Source organism: Sprattus sprattus (assembly GCF_963457725.1).
Source record: "Sprattus sprattus genome assembly, chromosome: 2".
NCBI classification, from domain to species: Eukaryota; Metazoa; Chordata; class Actinopteri; order Clupeiformes; family Clupeidae; genus Sprattus; species Sprattus sprattus.
Window position 1 is genome coordinate 15913294 of NC_137921.1, and position 21787 is coordinate 15935080.

Genomic DNA, 21787 nt, shown 5'->3' on the forward strand with positions numbered 1-21787 from the left:
TGCCTGCATTGTTAAAAAGAGGATTCTCTCTTTCTCTCTCTCTTTATCTATCTGTCTGTCTCTCTCTCTCTTTCTCTTTATCTATCTGTCTCTATCTCTCTCTTTCTCTGTTTCTCTCTATCTATCTGTCTCTCTCTCTATCTAACGGTCTCTCTCTATCTTTCTCTCCCTCTCTCTCTCTCTATCTATCTGTCTCTCTCTCTCTCTTTCTGCTACAGATGAACGTTAGCTAGCCAGCTGGGCAGTGGAACCCCCTACCCCAATCCCCCAACCCTATCTGCTACCCCACCTGCAACCATGAATGGTAAGAACACAGTTCCTTCCTGTGTGTACTTTGTGTGTGTGTGTGTGTGTGTGTATGTGTGTGTGTTTATGCATTTAAATGCATATTTGGGCTTAATGATGACATGTATGGCTAACGGAAAAAGGGAGAGATAAAAAGAGATAGTGTGATCGTGATTGAGAGAGAGAGAGAGAGAGAGAGAGAGAGAGAGAAAAAAAAAAGAGTGTCTTAAAGACGGGTACAAAGAGGGTATTGAAGAGGAATGTATCTGAAGTCTGAAGGAGAGGGGTAAAGGGGAGTGCCAGAGAGAAGGAGGTGAAATGTGATTGTGTCAGTGAGTGAAAGAGAGGGAAAGACTGGCCTTGTGTCTTTTCCCTCTCTGTGGTTTGGCTGCTGCATCAGCCCAGGCTCTGCTCAGACATGCCATTGCTGGATTCCTGCTGTAGCCAAACATTAGACCACTGCTTAATCATTAAGATTTTCACGCAAAGAGTTCCTGATGACTTTTTCTAAATCTTTTACTGTGAAAGGGTCTTCTTGAAACCAGCAGATGGCAGGTTCTTATGGATTGCATTCAGCACTATGTTAAAGGTTCTGCTTTAATGCAGATTTCAGCTCTTACCCAAAAGACCCTTTTATGGTAACAAATGTTCTGGTTGAATTTGGTTCTACATGAAACCATGGAGGGATTTAAACTGCCTCTCATCCTTAAGAAAATGGTATATTGTATCATTGCATGAGTTTCAAATTAGTTTTTGTAGCATCATCCAGGGTTAATTAACTGCTAGAACATTTTCCAGAGGTTAGCCGAGCATTGGTAGAAAGTCAGCGCCTAGTGTTGGCAGTTGTATAGGAGGTTAGCCTTGTGTTCGCATCTAGTTTTGGTAGTGGCACCAGAGTGAAAAGTGCAACGCTTGGGATTTTTTTTCTGAAAGGAATCGCCCTGTGGTGGTGTAATGAAATATTGATTTTGCAGAGGGGGGAGATTAAAAGGGAGGACTGTGAGTTTGATCCTCTCTTGTTTGATGGTGCCGAAGTGGCCTTCAGGAGATGTCTAGCCTTCCAGAGATGAAACTGCCCTGACTGAGGTTGTAACATGATTATAAAGCTGTCTATTTGGGACACAACGGTTTTGTGAGTTTGTTGTGTATAGGGCAGGGGAATGTGTGTGTCTGTGTCTGGGATCGAGAGACTTCAATCAACTATCCTTGAAAATGGCTATAATTTTGTCAGTTTAGCTGAGATGTGTTTTTGCATGCATGCATTTTGTATGTAATGCACATAAGAGTGTGTGTGTGTGTGTGTGTGTGTGTGTGTGTGTGTGTGTGTGTGTGTGTGTGTGTGTTTGTCTGTCTCAGTCCATTAATCCTCTTTGCCTTTCATTTCTCTGGTGTTGCTACCGGGTTGCCAGTACAAATCCAAAATCCCCCCCCTCAAGCAGTTCTCTGGGGGAACAGACATTATCTGACAACGTGGGCTGAAATGATGGGTTTGGAAGCCTTGGCGGGGGTCCAGTCTGGTCTGATCTGTTTTTTTTTTTTTTTTAAAAGCTGTAAATTACCATTTGAAGTTGCAAACCCATAGCAGTGCAGAACAAATTAGGAAACCACAGGAACATGTTTTGGCAAAAGATAGCAAAAAAAAGTAGCTCCTACTATGTTTGTCTAAGTGTGTTCTGAAAAAGCGTAATGTTTTGACAGTCTCCCAAGCTGTTTGCATTCCTACCCAGCTGCCATAGGTAAACAGCACTAGTTTTAGACAAGAACTGGCAAAGTAAAAGGTAGATACCTCAGCAGTTGGACATATATTCGTTGACTATTTGAATACAATGACGTCTGTTCTGCTTGAAGACATGCATGATGCTGGTTTCACACTTGTTGAGCAGAGACGAAAGGGAACCTTACAGGGACAGGTCTTATTGGTAGCATGGTATTGACAAAGTGTTTTCTTATCTTCATGCCACAACAACAGCAGAAAAAAGACTTATTTATTTATTTATTTTACTCAGGCTGTGGATTTAGATTAAGATGTTGCCTGCACTGGGAGAACACACTTAGCACTTTTTTTTTTTTAGTCTGGTGGAGAAGTGATGTAGTGGAAAGCACAGTTTGCTGGCTTCTGCGAGGATCTCTTTATTTGCCAAGTCAAAAAAGGAAAATGAATTCATCTCTGCCGTCTGTGTGAAGTCGCTTCCAATCTGAAGACCTGCCACTTTAACAGCTTTGTTCCACTCTTAGGTTCACGTATCAAGGGGTTCAGACTAGTCTCTAGGGAAACACCTAAATAGCCTCTGTCCAGAGACCAGCTGGTTCCCACAGTGACCTGTTGCCATGGGCGCGTTGCCTCTGATGTTCTGATTCCGGAACTAGATCCCTCTCTGTATGTGGATCAGAGGGACTTTCTTCTGTGTGGTTGTTTTCTTTGCTTTGGAGAGTTAAATCACAGTCCCACACTGGCAAATGCACCACAGAAGTACTTCAATAATAATAGACGGCCAGATGATTTTTTCAGTTCGCTGTTTGTTATTAAAGTTGCACCTCCACCAGATCTGCACTAGCGTCAACATCTACCTGGGTTGACTCTCTTCCTGCTAAATGTGAATTTATGGGAGCTGTGATGAAGCTCAGAAGCCTCGGATGTCTTTACCAGGAAGACCCATGTTCCAGTCTGGCCTGAGGTAATTTCTCAGTCCCATTCCCTATCTCCCTCCTATTTATAATCTCTACTATGAACAAGGGTGCAGGTGTTTTAGCAGATAAGGATAGGGATGGGGATAGGGAGTTCTACTACCCAGCTGGCTAGCTTTCGGTCATCTGCAGCAGAGGGAGAGAAAGACAGATAGATACATAGGGAGAGAGCGTGAATCCTCTTTTTAGCAATGCAAGCAGCAGCAATGCCAGCAGTGTACGTAGAGCTAATGGGAGAGAGACAGCAGAAAGAAGAAAGTCAAGAGAGGGTCAAAGAGGGAGAGATAGAGGAAGACAGACAGACAGGGGAAAAAAGGGGGAAAAAAACTTGACTGTGAGACCCCTGTATCTGCTGATTTGGTAACCATGGTTTCAGGTATCAAAAATACTAAGTGGAAAATTCCCAAAATAATACGGTTCATAAGTCGTAAATTCTACACCAATCTGAGTAGCCGTTCCGCACCGGGACATGACGTGCTTTAAAAACATATCTAATTTTCTCACGTCTGTCCTTGATCCTCGTTGCATGCCGTCACTATATCCTTCAAGCATTTATCAAAGGGACGTACTAGGACGTGACAAAATTAAGGAAGAGAAAAGATACAAATGTTGAGTACAAGATATTTTTCATGGCTCCATCATCCGTTGAGGGTTAACTAAACCCCATCAGAATCCCGTTCATTCGAGAGAGAGACCACATTCACATAACTTGTATTACAGATATATTGTCTTATTCTGTATAATTTATAAATGAAACCCACATTCGTATTCGCATTCAGCAGAACCTGAGCCTCCCAGCAGCACCTTCATGTCCAGTCAAATTACAGTCAACATTCAATGTAGAACATTTTAGTGCATATCCCCCCAGCAAAGCCAAAATATTAAATATTTCACAATGCCCTACACCAAGATATTGTACATTCTCCCCAATAAAAGCCATAACGTTCTTACACCCCCCAAACCATATTATGATTCCATAACAGATAACAGGTTCAGTGGCTGCCCTGTACAAGAATAACATTATGCTTTTATCCTGTCCATGGGTGCTGAGCCTTCACTAAAAGTGCTGACTCTGACTGACTTGTGAACAAGCATACTCCACATGGTCAGCCCATTGCAACTGGGGATCAGAGTGAATACCTAAATACTTATTTGTTGATACCTGCTCAACTCTCTCCTCACTGATTAAAACTGGGCTGTGATCACCTGAGAGCTTAAGCAGCCTTGAGGAGCTTCAGTACTTATAACCTGTATGTCAGAGAGAGTTGAGTTAACTTTCTATTTTTTTTATGAGAGATGGATGGTAACATCTTATTATATGGGGGTTCACCTCCATCTATTTCAGCTTGTTAAGTCCACAAACATTAGTCTAGCTAAGCTGTAGGTTTCCCAAGGTGTTTTAAAATGAAGTGAGTTGTAGTGCTCAGAGAGTCATCACCATCATTATAGGCAAAGGGGTCCGTGTCCGTGCTACGATTATTTTCCTATGGGCATGTTTTTTTCCCGTAACAGGGATAACTACAGCTTTCATCCATACTGTACAAATGGTATGTGTATCGACCGAGAGCTGTAATAGAGGGCTCCAGGCTTGGGTCAACTCATTAGCAAATGTAATGTGAAGAATACCGTCTGGCCCACTAGCCCTCTTACTGTGCAACGCTTTAAGAACCTTGGCAACAGCACTTGGTTCAATTACTATTCTGTCCCTTGTTGGATAGCATGTCACTTTAATTGACAGTTTTCTGCCCTCATCATCAATACTGTTCACTCCCTTCAGAATCACAGCGTTTATAGAAATTGTTGAATTAGTTTGCTTTTTCCAGTTAATTCAGCACATGCTTTTTCCCCGTGCCGGTGTTGAGGTTGGTCATTTCTTTCACAGAGTCCGGCAGGTTTCTTTGTTGGTAGCTGAAAGGGTTCTTTGAATCATAGACTATGTTGCTCTTGCGCCGCCCTTTGTTTCCTCCTTTAATTATCTTTGAATTGCTCTCTGTTCTGTCCTGTTGTTTTGGAAGTCAAAATGATGTAGTGTTTGTTGTATGGGTACATCTTTATGGTGTTTTTTGGCACAGCAGTGTTGACACAAAAATGAATGTACCCTGTGATTGTTTTTTAATTGCTGGTGAACCCATTCCGCTATACCTGAGGCAGCCTTGGATACAATCCCATGAGGCGGGATGTACACAGCGCAGATAGAAATGTTCCTATTGTCTCTGGGTGGGTAAAGTGGTCTTAAACTTATGAGCATACGAGTTGAAAGGTAGGGAGGCAAACCAGGTCTTTTATTGTGTAATTATTGCACCAAGAGTCCATAAAAATACCAATGTCAGCTTCTTTTTCCCTGAGATATTAATACTATCCATGCCAACATTTGAGAACCCGAATCAGTGGATCCGTGAAACCCCTCTGAAGTCAGGTCTCGGTGTAGATTGTGAGGCATGACCGGTATTCATTGCAGTCAGTTGTGTTCAGGCGCAGTTCCTCCATTTTGTTCCTCAGGGCGCTAGCATTGCTGAACAGTATTGATGGCAGTGGTGGCTTGTTGCACCTTCGGCGGAGTCGATGTTGAATGCCGGCCTTTCTCCCTTACTTACTTCCGTGGCCGTCTCATCCGAAACGTAGACCTGCAGACCCAGCTTTTCTGTAAGGACAGCAGCCGTTCCCTGCCGTAGACCTGCAAAAGCTGGACGCTTTCCTCGGGAAGGATGGTGGCGTAGTTGTATTGAATGCAAACACTGGATGTCTTCTTCCCCATCGTGTTATTCCAGTTCTCACACACACTTCTTTCAGGTCAGATAAACACATCAAACTTTGACCCACTTGACAAACTTTGACCCACTTGACAGACCAAATCCTCGATAAACAAACGTCTTTCTCTCATGACTGAGTCCCAGCAGCACCACGCCACCGGAACTAGAGTAATTGTACTGTATTGTATTGTTACATACCAAGCTATTCTCCCAGCTCATTAAACCTTAGATGCACTCAAAAGGACTGAAAGTAGGGCAGTAACTAAGGTGTGTGTGTGTGTGTGTGTGTGTGTGTGTGTGTGTGTGTGTGTGTGTGTGTGTGTGTGTGTGTGTGTGTGTGTGTGTGTGTAGCAAAAGAAAAGAAAACAAAAGCCATGACTGAAGGATGGCCTTCTCCAGCGTTCCCTGTCAGTCTTGCCATGCATGGACAGCCTGCATAGTTTTATTTCTTTCGGGTTTGTTCAATTTTTTTGTTTTTTTCGGCGGGAATGGGTATTTTGTATCTTTTTCCATAAAATACTGGTTGATACTTCCAACTCCTGATATGTCCCTGTGGTTTGTGTAAATGCAGTGGTATGTGAGTCACTCTTCCAGGTGTGGCCACAGGTGATTAGCTTGCATAAAACGAAGGGGAAAACCAACACAAATACCTACTTGCAATGGACCCAAGCTAACCCACCTTCCTCAGGGTCAGTTAGTGAGTCAGTCAGGCCTGAGAAAAACAAGACTTCCAGAGAACCCCAACACCGGACTTATTTATCCATACCCAGGAACAACTACCTCACACAGTCTCTACACCATCGCCATTTTCCCGTCCTGCACATGTTCCGCATCATTGCAATTAAAGAACAAGAGCCACCCCTGGTGAAGGACTATCAGCTGAACACGTCAGGCCAGAAATTAAGTAAACAAATAAATAAACAGTATAAATTGATGTAAGTGTATTTGTTTATGTATGTGTACTTAACAGCATGTACATGAAAAGCAAATGATATATGGTGTTCTCTACTATCCACGGTTTTGGCTATCCGTTGTAGGTCTTGGGAGTGATCATTGTGGATGCAGGGCCGCTAGAGTGTTATCAGGAAGAGAGGCTTGCTGTGTGTTTCAGCTGATCTTTTGCCTGACAGGACGCTGAGAGGTTGTAGCTGAGTGTTCCTGTACTGGTGATGTGTGTGTGTGTGTGTGTGTGTGTGTGTGTGTTTGGTCGTGTGTGCGTGTTTGTTTGTTTGTTCGTCTGTATGTGTGTGTATTTGTGTGTGCCTCCACAGTGGAGCTCTCCTAAGCCTGCAGGCAGGAGGTAGAGGCAGAGGAACTGATTCATATTCCTCAGCTTCATTAATCAAACTGGCCTCCTTGAGACGCACACACACTGCTTGCTGACGCTGCTGGAGTCAGCTGGGCTTCCTCACACACTCACTGTTCACTCTGTCCTTTATCTCGCTCCCTGTCCTTCTATCTCCTCTATTTCTTTTTTTCTCTCTCTCTCTCTCTCTCTGTCCCTCTGTCTCACAGTAGGACGAAACCCAGGCCAGGTGTGACGGAAAAGCTCGCTCATGTTTACATATTCCCCCTCCCTCTCATTTCATCTGTGTCTCTACCTCCTCTTCCCTCTACCCTTTTCTCTCTGTCTCTCGTATTGTCTCTGTTCAGAACCTTCTCTCTTTCTCCCTCTCTGCCCCCCCCCAGCACCCTTTCTCTTGGAAGCAATGTACTGTTACATCAACAATTCACCACACAGCAAAGTCTTTACCACCCCCCCATTACTGATGTGAATATTGAATGAAGTGAGCGGGGCCCGTGTACCGCAGTCTCGCCTCGGGCTTCAGCGTTGTGCATGTTCATGGCTTTTATGGGTAATCTGATTAGCATGTCCGCAGGCGCTAGTGCTGTGTTCTACAGTCACCAGCAGGTCATGCTTTGTGAGGGACCTGTGAGCAAGAGAATGAGTTGTTCTCTGGAACTAATGAATGCTCCAAAAAAAAATCTCATTCAGTGTGGTATCATAAGTCTTCCTTTTGCAATAAGCAGAGTGTTTGTGGTTAGCATAAAAAGTTCCACTGTGGGGTTGTAGTGAGGGGTACATCTTGCTAAGCTCTGTTGTTTGCCTCTGGTTATAGTGTTGCTGACTGCTAAGGACACAGGGTGTGAATGAAGTGTACTGCTGCGGAATGTTTGTCACAGCAATTATTTACCAATGGCCGTGGAGGATTTTCTGAAGGCCGCTGTGGTTTAAAGTATAACCCACAAAGATCTGCTATCTCTCTCTCGTCGTATCCGTGTGTGTGTGTGTGTGTGTGTATGTGTGGGCTCTTCCCTCAGTCCTCTCCACCCTTTCTGTGTCTTGCGTTTTCATGCTTATCCTTCTGCCCTTTGTCAATGTGAGCTCTTTCATTTTTTATCAGTGTGGAACATGAACTTCTTTCCCATTTATTCCATCTCTTGTGTAAAGTTCACATGTCGTGTGCGCGTGCGTGTGTGTGTGCGCGTGTGTGTGTGTGTGTGTGTGTGTGTGTGTGTGTGTGTGTGTGTGTGCTTGTTGGCCTGACTATCTGACTAGGGCTGTTCTATTTATTCTATTCTATTTATTCAGTTCTATTTATACCAATAAGTTTGTGCTCTCCCTCTCTCTCTCTCTGAGTGATGTTTGGGTTAGCGTTTGGTCACAGGAAGTGCCGTTAGGGGCACTGGTATTTCCTGTCCTTTGGAGGATAAATAAGTGTGCAAAACGCTGGATGAGGTTTCTGTGGTCACCTTGCCTTAACATAGCATTCATTCATTGGCTCCCATTTGCATCGCCTTTAGCCAATCATGTTGCTGATTTTAGTTTTTCATCATCGCTGTTACGTCTATCTATAGTGTATTGACTTGAATTCTGGAAAAAAATGCACCTATAAATGCTTTGAATCATATCCATTGATAGACTATTAACCAATGAAGCGCTTCGTCTTTGCTATGTGCCCCAGATTTTCCGGTTTCTTTGCTCCTTAGTCAAAGATGTTTAATTTTTCCTCACTCTTCCCCCTACTGTCAGCATATTTAATTCATGATTAATATCTGTGTGCCCTCACTGCATAGCCTTGTGGGTAATGAGATGTTAGGGCCATTAGTTTCAGAGGGAAATGGGCTTTTTAGCGTGACACTGAAACTAGACCAGCTGCTATGTGGTTGGATTGATACCGAATTTATGAAGCCCAATTGGTAAAAAGAGCTTTCATGCTGTCTTTTCTCACTCTCGGTCTATCTCTCTCTCTCTTTCTCTATTTATCTGTGTCCGTCTGTCTCTCTCATAGGTGGTGTGAATATTTGGGCCATCACTCCAGAGGAGAGGAGCAAGCATGATCGCCAATTTGACTCACTCACCCCTACTCTTGGATATGTGTCAGGTTTGTTTACACACTCAAATACACACACACACGCACACACACACACACACACACACACACACACAACCGCACACACACACACACACACACACACACACACACACACACACACAGACAAACTCAAGAACACACACACAAAAACAGAGAGCAAGAAAGAGAGAGATGAGAGAGAGAGAGAGAGAAGGGAGACGTGTTCTTCTTAATCTCGACTCCATACACAGACCATACAGACACACTCTCACAGCCACACACACACACTCTCAGATATACACACACACTCTTACAGACACGGACACACACACACACACACACACACACACACACACACACACACACACATGCAAACACACAATCTCATTGGCAGTAAAGGAGTAATGTCTTCTGTCACTGAGCCTGAAGTCTTTGATTTGGTTTGTGGAGCACCCCAGAGCTCTACACTCGGTCTCAAGTAGCCCACTGTTTCCCACAGTGTCTCCGCTCAGCACCACAGCACCACAGGGGGATGAGGGATGGAACAAATGTGTTTTACTGGCTCTATAAGCGTTGAAGAAAAGGAAAAGTTTTGAAATGGATAGTGCGATACTTGCCCAAAGGAGTCGTCATGGCACTTTCGTTCAGTTATTTATTGTGTCACACCCCAGCTAGAGAGAAAACATTCAGGAGCCCAGTCACATTCAGGCACAGACATACCCAGTTTTCTCCTGACAGAGAGTGCTGGTTTAAAGATACAAAGCCTGTTCTCTCCAACACCTTCCGAAGGGAACTTCAGTGGGTTTTTGGGAGGTGAAAGGGAAGGCAGTTGTTAACCGCTCTAATGAAAAATGTGACTTTTCAAAAAGTTTTCACACTTATACCCCGTGCCTCTCCTCAGTTTTGGCCAAATCTGATCTTATCTCTTAAGGACCTGGTCTCAATGGTCCTCGTCTCTACCGACACCCCCTGTAATGCTTTATGAATTGTCTGTTGCTGTAGAGCAGTCGCCCTGACTTTATAGTTATGTAATGTAGCTGAGAGGAAATTTTAAAGGCTAGCGGTAGTTTCTTCAGTAAGTTTTGTAACTGGTGGCTGGATTTGCTACATTGCTGGTAAGTCTTGCTTTCATTCATGCAAAGCAATAAAGAAGGCTTATGTGCAACAGCGCACACACTATGAGCTCAAATGGTTTGGCACACTATCAGATACTGAACTCTATGAGAAGGTGTCCTACAGACAGCCGTGTTAGTACTGACGAGATGTCATGTATGTAGTTCACAATATCTTTGAGTCTTCAAGCCTTTCAACTCCCCCTGAAACACTTTGCCCCTTACCTTTTTTAATGGTATACCCTGCAGTTGTATGAGATAATGAGATGAGTAACTAGGAAACATCCTGGGCTGTTCATACTGTAAATGTTATAATATTATGTTCTAATAAATTCTCTCTCTCTCTCTCTCTCTCTCTCTCTCTCTCTCTCTCTCGGTGTCTGTCTGTCGGTAGCTCAGCAGGGTGAGCTAAGGTGTTAGTAGCACCAGGGTTATGGGTTTGACACCTAGGGAGCGCTAGTGAAAACACAGATGATATTTATATAATGCATATCTGCTCCATGTTTGAAAGCAGAGATGAGGGAGATGAGATATAGGGAGTGCAGCATCTGCCTGTTCTCAGTTTACTTTCACGCCGTATATTTGCACTGAACCATGTGTGTGAATAGCATCTCTTTGACTGTGTACACAGGGACCTGTTTGTGTTAAACTCCTGTGCTGAGTGTGACTGGGAGAGAAAGCAGAACAGGATGTGTGATGGGCCTGTTACAGAAACAGGCTGTCAGCACGTTTGGCTGAACGATGTGCTTGATTGCACATCGTCTGACTTGTATAAAATAATCTCTCTCTTCCTCCCTCTCTCTCTCTCTCTCCCTCTCTCACTTCATCTCACTTTCTCTCTCTCTCTCACTCTCTTAGGAGAGCAGGCGAGAAAGTTCTTCCTGCAGTCTGGCCTTCCTGCTCCAGTGCTTGCAGAGATCTGGTAAGCGAACTTACCCAAGAACAGCTGCATACACAAAACTAGTCTTTAACAGTGATAAGCCAAACCTGGAGTGCTAGAGCACACCTTGTGTCTCCTCCCTGGCCAGAGCGTCCGGATCTGTAGAAATTCGATTGGAATTGCGTTCCAAACCCACCTCCAAAACTAGATACGTTTAAAACATATCAGCTTTGGGCTGGCAGTCTGAACAAGGCCTAAGGCTCTGATCTAAAGTCAGCCTTATCAGGCCGTCCAAGACTTCAGGGCAGTGAGGGGAAATCTGATCCTTTTTATTGATTGATGATGAATGGAGGCAGTCATCTACTGGTATGAGAAGCTAGAAGTAGCTAAACGAGGTGCTGGCTGAAGGACGATACACATACGAAGACCAATAGAAAACCACAAGACCCTACTCAGAAACCTGAGGCTATGCATGCCCTGCAGTCCATGCATCACATTAAACTCACTAGATGCTAGCAAAACTAAAGTGCTGTGTGTGCATGTTTGAGGTGCGTGTGTGTGCGTGAGTGTGTGTGTGCGCATGCGTGGGTGCATTTGTGGATATAAGAGGGTTTTGGAGAGTATCAATGTGTGTGTGTGTGTGTGTGTGGGTGTGTGGGTGTGGGTGTGGGTGTGGGTGTGGGTGTGGGTGTGGGTGTGGGTGTGGGTGTGGGTGTGGGTGTGGGTGTGGGTGTGGGTGTGGGTGTGGGTGTGGGTGTCATTGTTGGGAAAGTACCAGCAGTTTAGATCCAGAACAGCACCAGTAACCACAACATTGCCTATGGCAGCGACATTGATATAGAAGACCCAAGAAATGTTGATGCAGTCTTCAACAATGAGACAGAGACGGATGTGTTATTATCTCTCTCAATTTCTATCTCTCTCTTTCTCCTTTTTTTATCTCCCTTGCTTTTGTCATTTTTAATAAAGTGGCCTGTAGGACTCAGCGGGGTGTGAAAAGGCAGTGTGTGTGATAAAGAGATGGGCCTACAGATGGTGCTGGATGTCTTCTTGTCTGTCTGCCAGATCATTGCTCATTTCTGGGAGATATTTGCTCTGCACGTTATCTAATATTCAATGTCTTTTTTTCTGTTCTTTCTTAACCTTTTTGTCTTGTGTGAACTCCTTTATTTACATCATATCTTCAGCCAGACTCTCACACTCAAACAGTGGAGGGACTTACTCACATGGTTCCGTCGCCTGTCCATTAACATTTATAATGTCATTTTTTCAGGCCCGGAGAATCCATTTTCAGCCCCTACTGACCCTTTATTCAGCAAATGGTTCCTTGTAGAATGTGGAACGATGTAGAAAGGATTATTCTTCCAGGTTTTTTAGGCTCATAACCCAAAGGGCAGAAAAAGCTTCATTCAAGAGCAGTTTTTAAGTTTTCAAGTATATAGTTTCAAATTTTTAAAGGCTACTCCAAGGGAGGAGTAAAAACTATTTTATTCCCTGATGTAACATCTTATCAGTTTGATGAAAGTTGCTCCCTGCTTGTGCTTAAACTCCTGTGGTAGGTTAGGGAATCCCCACTGACTGCAGCAGCTTAAGTTGTGAACTCCATGGAAGATCAGTTGATAAAACAGTTGAAGAATGAATTTGTGAACTGAATTTGTTTTTACTTTGAATATCTCGTCTGTTTTCTCATTGCCCCATCTCTCTTTCTCTGTCTCTCTCTCTCTCTCTCTCTCTCTCTCTCTTTCTCTCTGTCGCTCTATCTTTCTCTCTTCCTCTCTCTCTCTCACTCATTCTTCCATTCCTGTCATTTCTTCCACCAGGTCTTTGGCAGACCTGACCAACGACGGGAGGATGGACCGGCTGGAGTTCTCCATCGCCATGAAGCTGATCAAGCTGCAGCTGCAGGGCCAGCCCCTCCCGTCCTCCCTGCCAGTCATCATGAAGCAGACGCCCACGCCCTCCATTATGACGTCATCGGCACGCTTCGGTAAGCCATGCCTCAGTGTAAGCAGCACCTGTCCAAGACTTTAGCGACAGCAGTGACGGCAGGAATCTAATCCCTGGTCTCATCATTTCAATGGCTTTTTGTTGATTGATGACTGCATTAATCTACTGGGATAACATGCTTGATGTAGGCAAATGTTTTGATGACTGATGGAGTATTTACATATAAAGACCAATAGAAAAACCTCTTTTCAACTCTAAAAGGGGAGTCCGAGACCAACCAGAGCCAGAAACCCAGCTCTGATAATAATGTGTTTCTGTAACCCAAGACTCTTTTCATTGTCACACATACTGATCCTTAATCTCGCATCCCCTCATAAGCATGAGATCTGTGTTTGAATGTATTATAATCTAATGTTAGTTACTATGATTCATCACCTTACTCATGTCTCATCAGTATTCATTATGGGAAGGGCAGACTGACCTATTTGGCCTGGAGACATCTTGTATTCAATAGATCCTCTATGTATTGAAAGGGTTCCTTTTAGACGACTTTCTAATTGATTCCGGAATGATCCCTAATTATTCAGCGCTTTGTATCCATCATATGTCTGCCTGGGTCTTTGTTTCATATAAAAGTGATCTAATTCTAATGGATTTTCATCATGTCCATTGAGAAGTTTTTGCATGCTCAGTGTGTGTGTGTGTGTGTGTGTGTGTGTGTGTGTGTGTGTGTGTTTTCATATCTGACCCTCTAACTCTCTAACCCTGCCATCCCCGTGACCCCCAGGGATGGGCTCCATGCCAAACCTGTCTTTCATGCCCACCACTGCACCCACCGCCGCCCCTGGCCTAATGCCCCTACCCCTGACATCCACAATGCTACCCCCTCTGGTGGCCCTCGGGGGCATACCTGTGCCCCTGATACCCACCTCTCTCAGCACCCCCGCCCTGCCTAACGGTGTGGCCTTGGGATGCAGCCTACTTGCCCCATCGCCTGTTGCAGTGACGACAGGTGAGCTGCCAACACTATTGGAAACTGTGTGTGGAAATTCCTGTTTATGTCAAGTGATGCATATACTGCCAACAGGGATGTGTGTGTGTGAATGTGTATGTGTGTGTGTGTGTATTTGTCTGTGGGCTTGCCCTGCCAAGAATGAGACACCAGTGTGTGGGTGTGTGCACATTGGTACGGCTTTGTGTGTGACTGTCAACACCTGTGTGTGTGTGTGTGTGTGTGTGTGTGTGTGTGTGTGTGTGTGTGTGTGTGTGTGTGTGTGTGTGTGGTTGTTGATTTTTCTTTATTTGGTGTGCATGAATGGTTATGTGTTTATGTGTGAGAGTGTGAGAGAGCACTGGTGTTCATTTACAAATGAAAGTGTGTGCGAGTGTGTGTGCGCAGACTGTGTGTGTGTGTGTAGATGTAGATTGCAGCACCGCATACAGAACAGGCTGATAGGGCAGGGGGAGAGAAAGATAGAGAGAGGGGGAGAGAGAGGAGCAAAGAGTGGTAGATAGAGATGGAGAGAAAGGGGGGAGAGAGAAGGAAAGAGGGGGGAGAGAGAGAGAAGGAGAGATGGGGAGAGAGAAGGAAAGAGGGGGGGAGAGAGAGAAGGAAAGAGGGGGAGAGAGAGAGAGAGAAGGAGAGACGGTAGAGAGAAGGAAAGAGGAGGGAGAGAGAGAAGGAGAGATGGGAGAGAGAAAAGGAAAGAGGAGGGAGAGAGAGAAGGAGAGATGGGGGAGAGAAAAGGAAAGAGGAGGGAGAGAGAGAAGGAGAGCTGCAGGTTTCCTGTCGGTCCCATTAGCATGAAGGCGGTGCGCCAGCCAGAGCCTCTGGGAAGTGAGGCGCTAAAAGCCCTGAGAGTCTCCTACTGTCAGCCTAGACCTGCTTCACTGCTCTACAGCCTTCTCTCTCTCTTTGTCCTTCTCTATCGCTCATTCTTGCTGAGACTTCTGATCTGGTGGAAATGTGAAGATTGGCCATGTCTTTTTATATCGAGCTCTTTGGGACCGCCGACTGTTGCCCTTCTCAGTTGTTAGAGGGTCTTCCTAGACTGGACACGGGGGGCAGAGTGACTGTGGACAAGACAGAAAATGTTTCAGGAGGTCACTAAGGCTGTTCAGCAGCTTTTTATAGGCTGTGCCCTGGAGATGGAACGCCTAGCTGCTGAGTTTTACCAGCAGAGCTGGAGCCTTGTGGGCAAAGACTACTATGGAATGTTGGGGGACTGTACTGACAGGGGTCAATTGCCAGTTAGCTTTCAGCAGGCAGTTTTATCTCTTGCCAAAAAAAGGAGATCTAGGCTTGTTAAGGAACTGGAGGCCTGTGGTGTGCATGAACTGTAAGATATTTTTTAAGGGCTTGGCGAACAGACTTATGGAATATTTGATGGACCTGGTTCAAAAGGACCAGACACATTGTGTTCCTGGTAGTACCATTACAGATTATTTGTTTTTAATGAGAGATGTCCGTGATATCTCTCTGAGTAATCATTTTAACGTAGGGTTGTTTTCGATCGATCAAGAAAAGGCTTTTGATCGGGAAGGGCGTGGGTACCTTCTTAGTGTATGATCTTTCAGTTTTGGGGGTAATTTTATCTCATCGGTAAAGCTGTTGTAAAAGAGTGCATCCATTATACTCAAAGGTGGAGGGGGATTAAGGTATCCTGTTCCGCTTTGAAGGGGAATTTGTCTAGGTTGTCCTCTTTCAGATTTGGCACAGGTTTACTGTACTGGAGCCACTGGATGACAGAGGCTGCTACAGCTCGTGCTTTTTTCCATCCTTAGGGAGGTGGGGGGGGCAGCATTCAGGTCAACCGCCGGTCTGATTTTTCAATAGTGGTCCCAATTACAGAGTTAAAAAAAAAAAAATGACGTTTCTCTATTCAATTTCTAACTGGGGTTAGCCAAGATGGCTATTTGGGAACCTCGAAAGAACAAGATATTCAGGAGTCAGGACAATTGATTATTTTTAAGCAGAAAGGCAAAATTGAGTTTTTAAGCAGATGGTGGCATGCCAGAATGTGAATATTCTTATTATGAAATCGATAATGACATAATGTGTTTTTCTACTGTTGGGTTGTACGGGCTATGTGAATTTGGTGATGATTTTGGAGATGGTTTTTAATCTTCGACAGAGAGGGTTGTATTTTATGTGAGTGTGAAGGCTTTGTAGGCTGTATACGTTTTATTGGTGAAAGCATGTTAGAAAGTAAGGCAATGGTTTAATACAAGAGGGTTAGCCTCTTTATTTATGTAAGGAACAGACTCCATCTGTCTTCCTCTTTCCTTCTCTCTCTGACTCTCTGTGAGAGCCTCACTCATGCCTTTCTTTCTCTCTCTCTTTAAAAACCTCCTCTCATTCTGTCTACCTACCTACCTACCTACCTTTCTCACCCCCCCCCCTCTCTCCCTCTCTTTCTTTCTCTCTTTAAAATCCTCCTCTCATTCTGTCTACCTACCTACCTACCTACCCCCCCCCCCCCCCCCCCTCTTTCTATCTCATTATTGACTCCTGATGTAAATGACCTTACTCCACAGACACAGGATGGAATGGCTTGATGAAGTGTGGCAGAACTCGGTCAATATGAGCGGCTACATATTTGCAATATGTGCATATGTGTTCTACACACTGGTGCACACACACAAACATTCACTTCTCACTCTCACTTCACACTCTCATAGAATGCCTGTGCTTTACCCGTCCTTGAACCTACTTGTTAATGCAAGTGCAGTAACCCCCCCCCTACTTTTCTCTGTCTCTCTTCTCCCTCCAGCGTTCTCTAACTCCACGTCCTTCCCCACTGGGTCTGGTTTGAGTAAAGCTCGCTCTCTGCTGGATCTGGGTTCGAGCAGGTAAGTCAAATACACACTCAAATATACTGGCTTGCAAAATTATACATACCCCCCTATGCTATAGTGTTCTTCTAAAGGCAGTGTTCTTCATAAGTTATTTACTAAATTTACATATTTTATAAATTATATACTGATATATTCTTCTTGCATAGCTATTCAATCCCTTTTCATTAATACATGGTAGAAAGACAGTAACAGCAGAAAGTCTTTGGAAGTGGGTAGGTACCATCTTTGCATATTGTTCTGCAGTATTTCCCCCCATTCTTCTTAGTAGAATGTACAGTATGTAGGTTGATGGGATGGTAGTCCTGGATTGCAATGCCAGATTCACATTAGGATTTTGATCAGGGCTTTCTGACTGAGCCATTCTAAAATACTCACTTTACTGTTATTGAGCCACTCCCATGTTGCTTTAGCTGGTAGGTAATCCCGCTCTCAAGCCTTAGTTTTACAACAGACTGCAGCAGGTTTCCTTACAACATTATGTGGAATTCTTTCCTTTCATTCTCACTTCAGTTCTAAAATGTTTCCGAGTTCCTGCAATGTAATATCCCCACAGCATGAGGTAACCACTGCCATAGTTTATGATTGGGATGGTGTTTCTTACGGCATCGTTCGATTTTTGCCACATACGTATAGCACTTAGTATTAGACCAAAATAGAACCGTCTGGTCAATCCTAAACCACAAACACCATTTTCCACATCTTAAGTAACCTCCATACATGTGGATCTTGTAGAACCGTGGCTTTTATCCACCCTTCAATGAAGTCCAGTTTGGACAGCTCTTACACCTGCACCCCAATTTCAGCCACTGAACTTGTTGATTTTTCTGAGTGATGTGTGGACTGTAGTGGCCTCCCTCCCCAGTTGATGTCTTCCTCGGATGCTTGGTTTGGGGGGCAGGCTATTCTAGAAAGCATCCAGGTGGTGTGGTGCAACTTAACTTTTAGATCCAACGGTACTCAATAGGACATCAAAACACTTGGATATTTTCTTGTAATAGATGGATAATTTATTTTAATAATAGATAATTTACTCATTCACTAGATGGATTAAGTTGCTGATAATATGCATGTTTGGCTTGGTAGCTGGCTGTGGTCCTGGAATGCCAGTAGCTGAGATCACGTGGGTGCGATGTTCGCTAACACCCCCTATGGATAAGGGGTAATGTGAGCTTAGAGCTACTCTTGAAGAGGAGGAGAATTGGTGGAGGTGGGATACTTTGCTATGCAGGAATGTGTGATGTTGTAGACAGGTAAGGAGGGTTTAAATCCCCCCCCAAAAAAGTTTGAATACTAATGCAAGTAGGATATTTCTGTGTTTAATTGATTTATTTTCAATCTTAGCAGACATTGCTTTTGGAAATATGCAAGTAGCGCATTGTCCTCATGTGGTGTCATTTTACTTTTTTACATTTTACATTACTGTGGCCTGTCCTTTACCTCCTGATTATTGCTACAACTCAGTTTCGACTGATTATATACTGATTTTCAGTTGACAACTAATCTTTCTGTATCATTGTCCATCTCTGTGAAGTTTCAGAATCAGATTTTTCAATTCCTCTGGCAATTATCAGCCATGATGCAGACATGCAGTTAGGGCAGAAGGTCCTATAGCCCATAGGTCCAAAATTGAGAAAGGTCTGGTGTTCACAGGTCGTTTAATAACCATGTTCATGCAGATAGGCTAATTGGAAATCACAGATGTACTCAATTTTGAGGCATTGAATTTCTACTTTCAAGCAGCAATAAGGAGTTCTGTTCCAAAACTAGCAAGCTAACTACCTAAAAGGCATGCAAAAAACTTCCAAACACCACCAACAGCCCAGTTGATACTGGTAGAAGCTTGCCAACACACTAACTGGTATCTTTTGGCAGTATAGCTGGCAGTGTCATGCTTTTCTTCCAGGTATTCCAGCCTGTTACACAGAACTAAATAGGCCATATACTGGCTGGCTAGTGGGAAAGACACAGATGTTTATCTGTCCTGCACATGACTATATGCTATCAAAGAAAATTTGAGGATGGAACCAAAACTAGTTTCCTATAAAACTATATCTCTAAAAAAGTGTGAAATTGTTGCATAATGTTACTTTAAATAAACAATACTGAAAATACAGACTTCAAAGTATTTGTTCAGAAGTTCATCATAGAAAATATTCTACTTGTCAACTTAGAAATAATGCAACAATTGAGAGGTGATACAATTTTGAAACATTTGACATGTAAGTGATTATTGTACAGGGGCATACTCACTTCTGTATACTGAATATTGAAACCAACTAGAGGCAGATTTGTACTTTAACTTGCAATAGGAAGCCCGATAAGAGAATGGAGAGTTGTAGAAGGTTCTCTCTTCAGGAACGTGAATTTAGAACCCCTCTGGAACTGCTTTGGTGCTTTTAGAGCTCCCTCCTCTCAGACTGAGAGCATTTCTACCCAGCCATTCTCCACTCAACTAAAAGCAAGCCTCAGGTAACAATGGCTACTAAAGAGCCTCCCAAGAGGTACAAAAATAAATAAAAAAGATTTAGCAGGACAAAAGAAGAAGAAAAGCTTCTTCAAGAAAAAAACATGAGATTTGTGGTTCAGAAGTAGAAAGTATTTATTCCATATGTGAGTCCAGGGCTGAGATGGTAAAGCAGGGCGCTAGCAGCAATGGCAAAGGGTTTGATACCAATACGAAAAGCCACTTTGGTTCAAAGTTTCTGGTAAGTGCAAATGTTATTCAAAATGTATATTAGATATACATTATCCATTTTCGTAATAATTTTTTAGCCTTGTGGAGCATAGGGATAGCACCCAGTGTGTGTGTGTGTGTGTGTGTGTGTGTGTGTGTGTGTGTGTGTGTGTGTGTGTGTGTGTGTGTGTGTGTGTGTGTGTGTGTGTGTGTGTGTGTGTGAGTGGGTTTGGAGGTCGCTAAACTCCTCAGCTTGGTTATTTTAAGCTCCCTGCAGTATTTGTTTGGCCAGCTCTGGTGTTTTCAGACCGAGTGTTTGGTAAACACGGCCAGCCCACTGTGTTCTGCTGGCGCAGGAGACATTTCTTCTTCTCATTCTACTAGGTCGTCAGTTGTCCGCGGTGTTTGCATAACAGCGGGCCTTATCAAGAACACTTCAGATAATAGTTTGAGAACACCGGCAATAGTGGTGCCAATGTCCTGCGTACTTTCACGCTGTTATTGTAAATATAAACCTTTCACACAGCTGTCCGTCACGTTATCTTATCTCTGCTTTGTTGGCTATGGATCTAAAAGTTCACAGCGCACAGCAGACATTTTAGAATATTCATCCCTATATCTCAGAACATCACAGGCTAACACCTCTGTTTATCTAGAAAATAGCAAGTACAGTGTGTGTGTGTGTGTGTGTGTGTGTGTGTGTGTGTGTGTGTGTTTGAGTCCTTCTGTTCTACATTTGTTTGTAATCCAGGTAAGAACTAGTATTCAAAGAGAGGAGGAGCGCACGATGCGAGTCGACTCACTTGGTGAATGAGACGCGCATTGCATGCGATCTGAGGCGTAGCGCACGAAGAGAGTCGCTCGAGGCGCATTGCGCACATTGCCTAATAAACGTGGTTGACTCTTATTAAAGCTCGAAAGAAAAATTAAATTCACAATGCAATTTATTTCAATGTGATTTATTTCTTAAAAAAGACTTTACAATATCAACATCACAATGACTAATGGTGCAACAGTGTCTTCAAGAACTGTCCGTCGAAAACTGGGAGAAGAAGGTTTTTTCGGCAGAATAGCAGCAAAGAAACATTACTGAAAGAGAACAATTGAGTGTAACGCCTGAATTTTGCAAAAGAACACAAGAAATGGACAAAGAAAGATTGGTTTAAGTGTTGTGTACTGATGAGTCCAGGTTTGAATAGTTTGGCAACAAGCAAAGCGTGGATGTTCCACGAAGTGAGGGGGAGAGATATAAAAATTAGTGTCTCTTGCCAACAGTTTACAAGGAGGGGGTAGTATTATAGTGTGAGGTGCAATTTAAGCCTCAGGAACAGGTGACTTTGGCTAAATTGATGGCATCATGGATACAAAAGTATACCACAACATTCTGGTGAGGCACAGAGTTCCTTCTTGGAGACATCTTATTGAGCCTGGATTTATTTTCCAAGAGGACAATGACCCTAAACATTATTTTAACTATTGCCGGATCTACTGGCGACAAGGAATCTGCTGGAACATTGAAAATGATGGACCGGCCCTCTCAAAGTCTGGACTTCAAACCCATCAAGCAAATTCGGGGCAAGTTGGAAAATAAACTCGACAGATCTATTGGAAATTCCAAGGAAAGCCTTTGGCTTGAGTTGCAGAAGGCATGGGATAACATTTGTGTTGAAGTTCTCAAGAAATATATTGACTCTATGCCAGAGAGATGTGCTGCTGTAATTGCTGCAAAAGGTGGGCGTACCACATATTAAATAATAAAAGTGGATAAAAACAGTAGGACTCACTTCATCTGATATTTGTTGTGCTCAGAACAGCCATCTGCATGTTTCATGAACATTATGAAATTAAATCATGTTTTGGAGGCAAAAAAAAGGTAATCATTCTCAGATCTGTCAGGTGTTCTAATAATTTTGGCCACCACTGTATATCTTATCATGCCTCTTACCTCATTCATAACTTCTATTGTTACCTTCACATGTACTTACTCCTGCATCAGCCCTTTGCATCTACCTATATCATATCTGCACTAATGACCAACTATTGCTGCCAATGTTACTACTGCTCATACCCCATATATCTTGTACTGTCATATCTGTACTGTATAGGTACATCCCATCTATTTATTTTATATTACCACTATAGAATATAGAATAGCCTACTCTGAACTCTTGCTATCTGTACTTCTGGTAAGAACCCGTTGTCTCAGTACTTGCACTCTGTGCAATGACAATAAAGTTGAA

General features: G+C 43.5%; 1 protein-coding gene across 1 annotated transcript in view; it reads left to right on the forward strand.

Annotated features, from left to right (window-relative positions):
• The window catches only part of itsn2a (intersectin 2a), a 54998-nt gene that overhangs the window by 10684 nt on the left and 22527 nt on the right, over positions 1–21787 (forward strand). The window contains exons 2-7 of the mRNA XM_080860600.1: positions 219–304; positions 9014–9106; positions 11047–11110; positions 12889–13055; positions 13803–14027; positions 16789–16867. Of these exons, the coding sequence (XP_080716726.1) occupies positions 298–304; positions 9014–9106; positions 11047–11110; positions 12889–13055; positions 13803–14027; positions 16789–16867 (635 nt within the window). The 5' untranslated portion in view covers positions 219–297. The remainder of the gene's footprint in view (positions 1–218; positions 305–9013; positions 9107–11046; positions 11111–12888; positions 13056–13802; positions 14028–16788; positions 16868–21787) is intronic.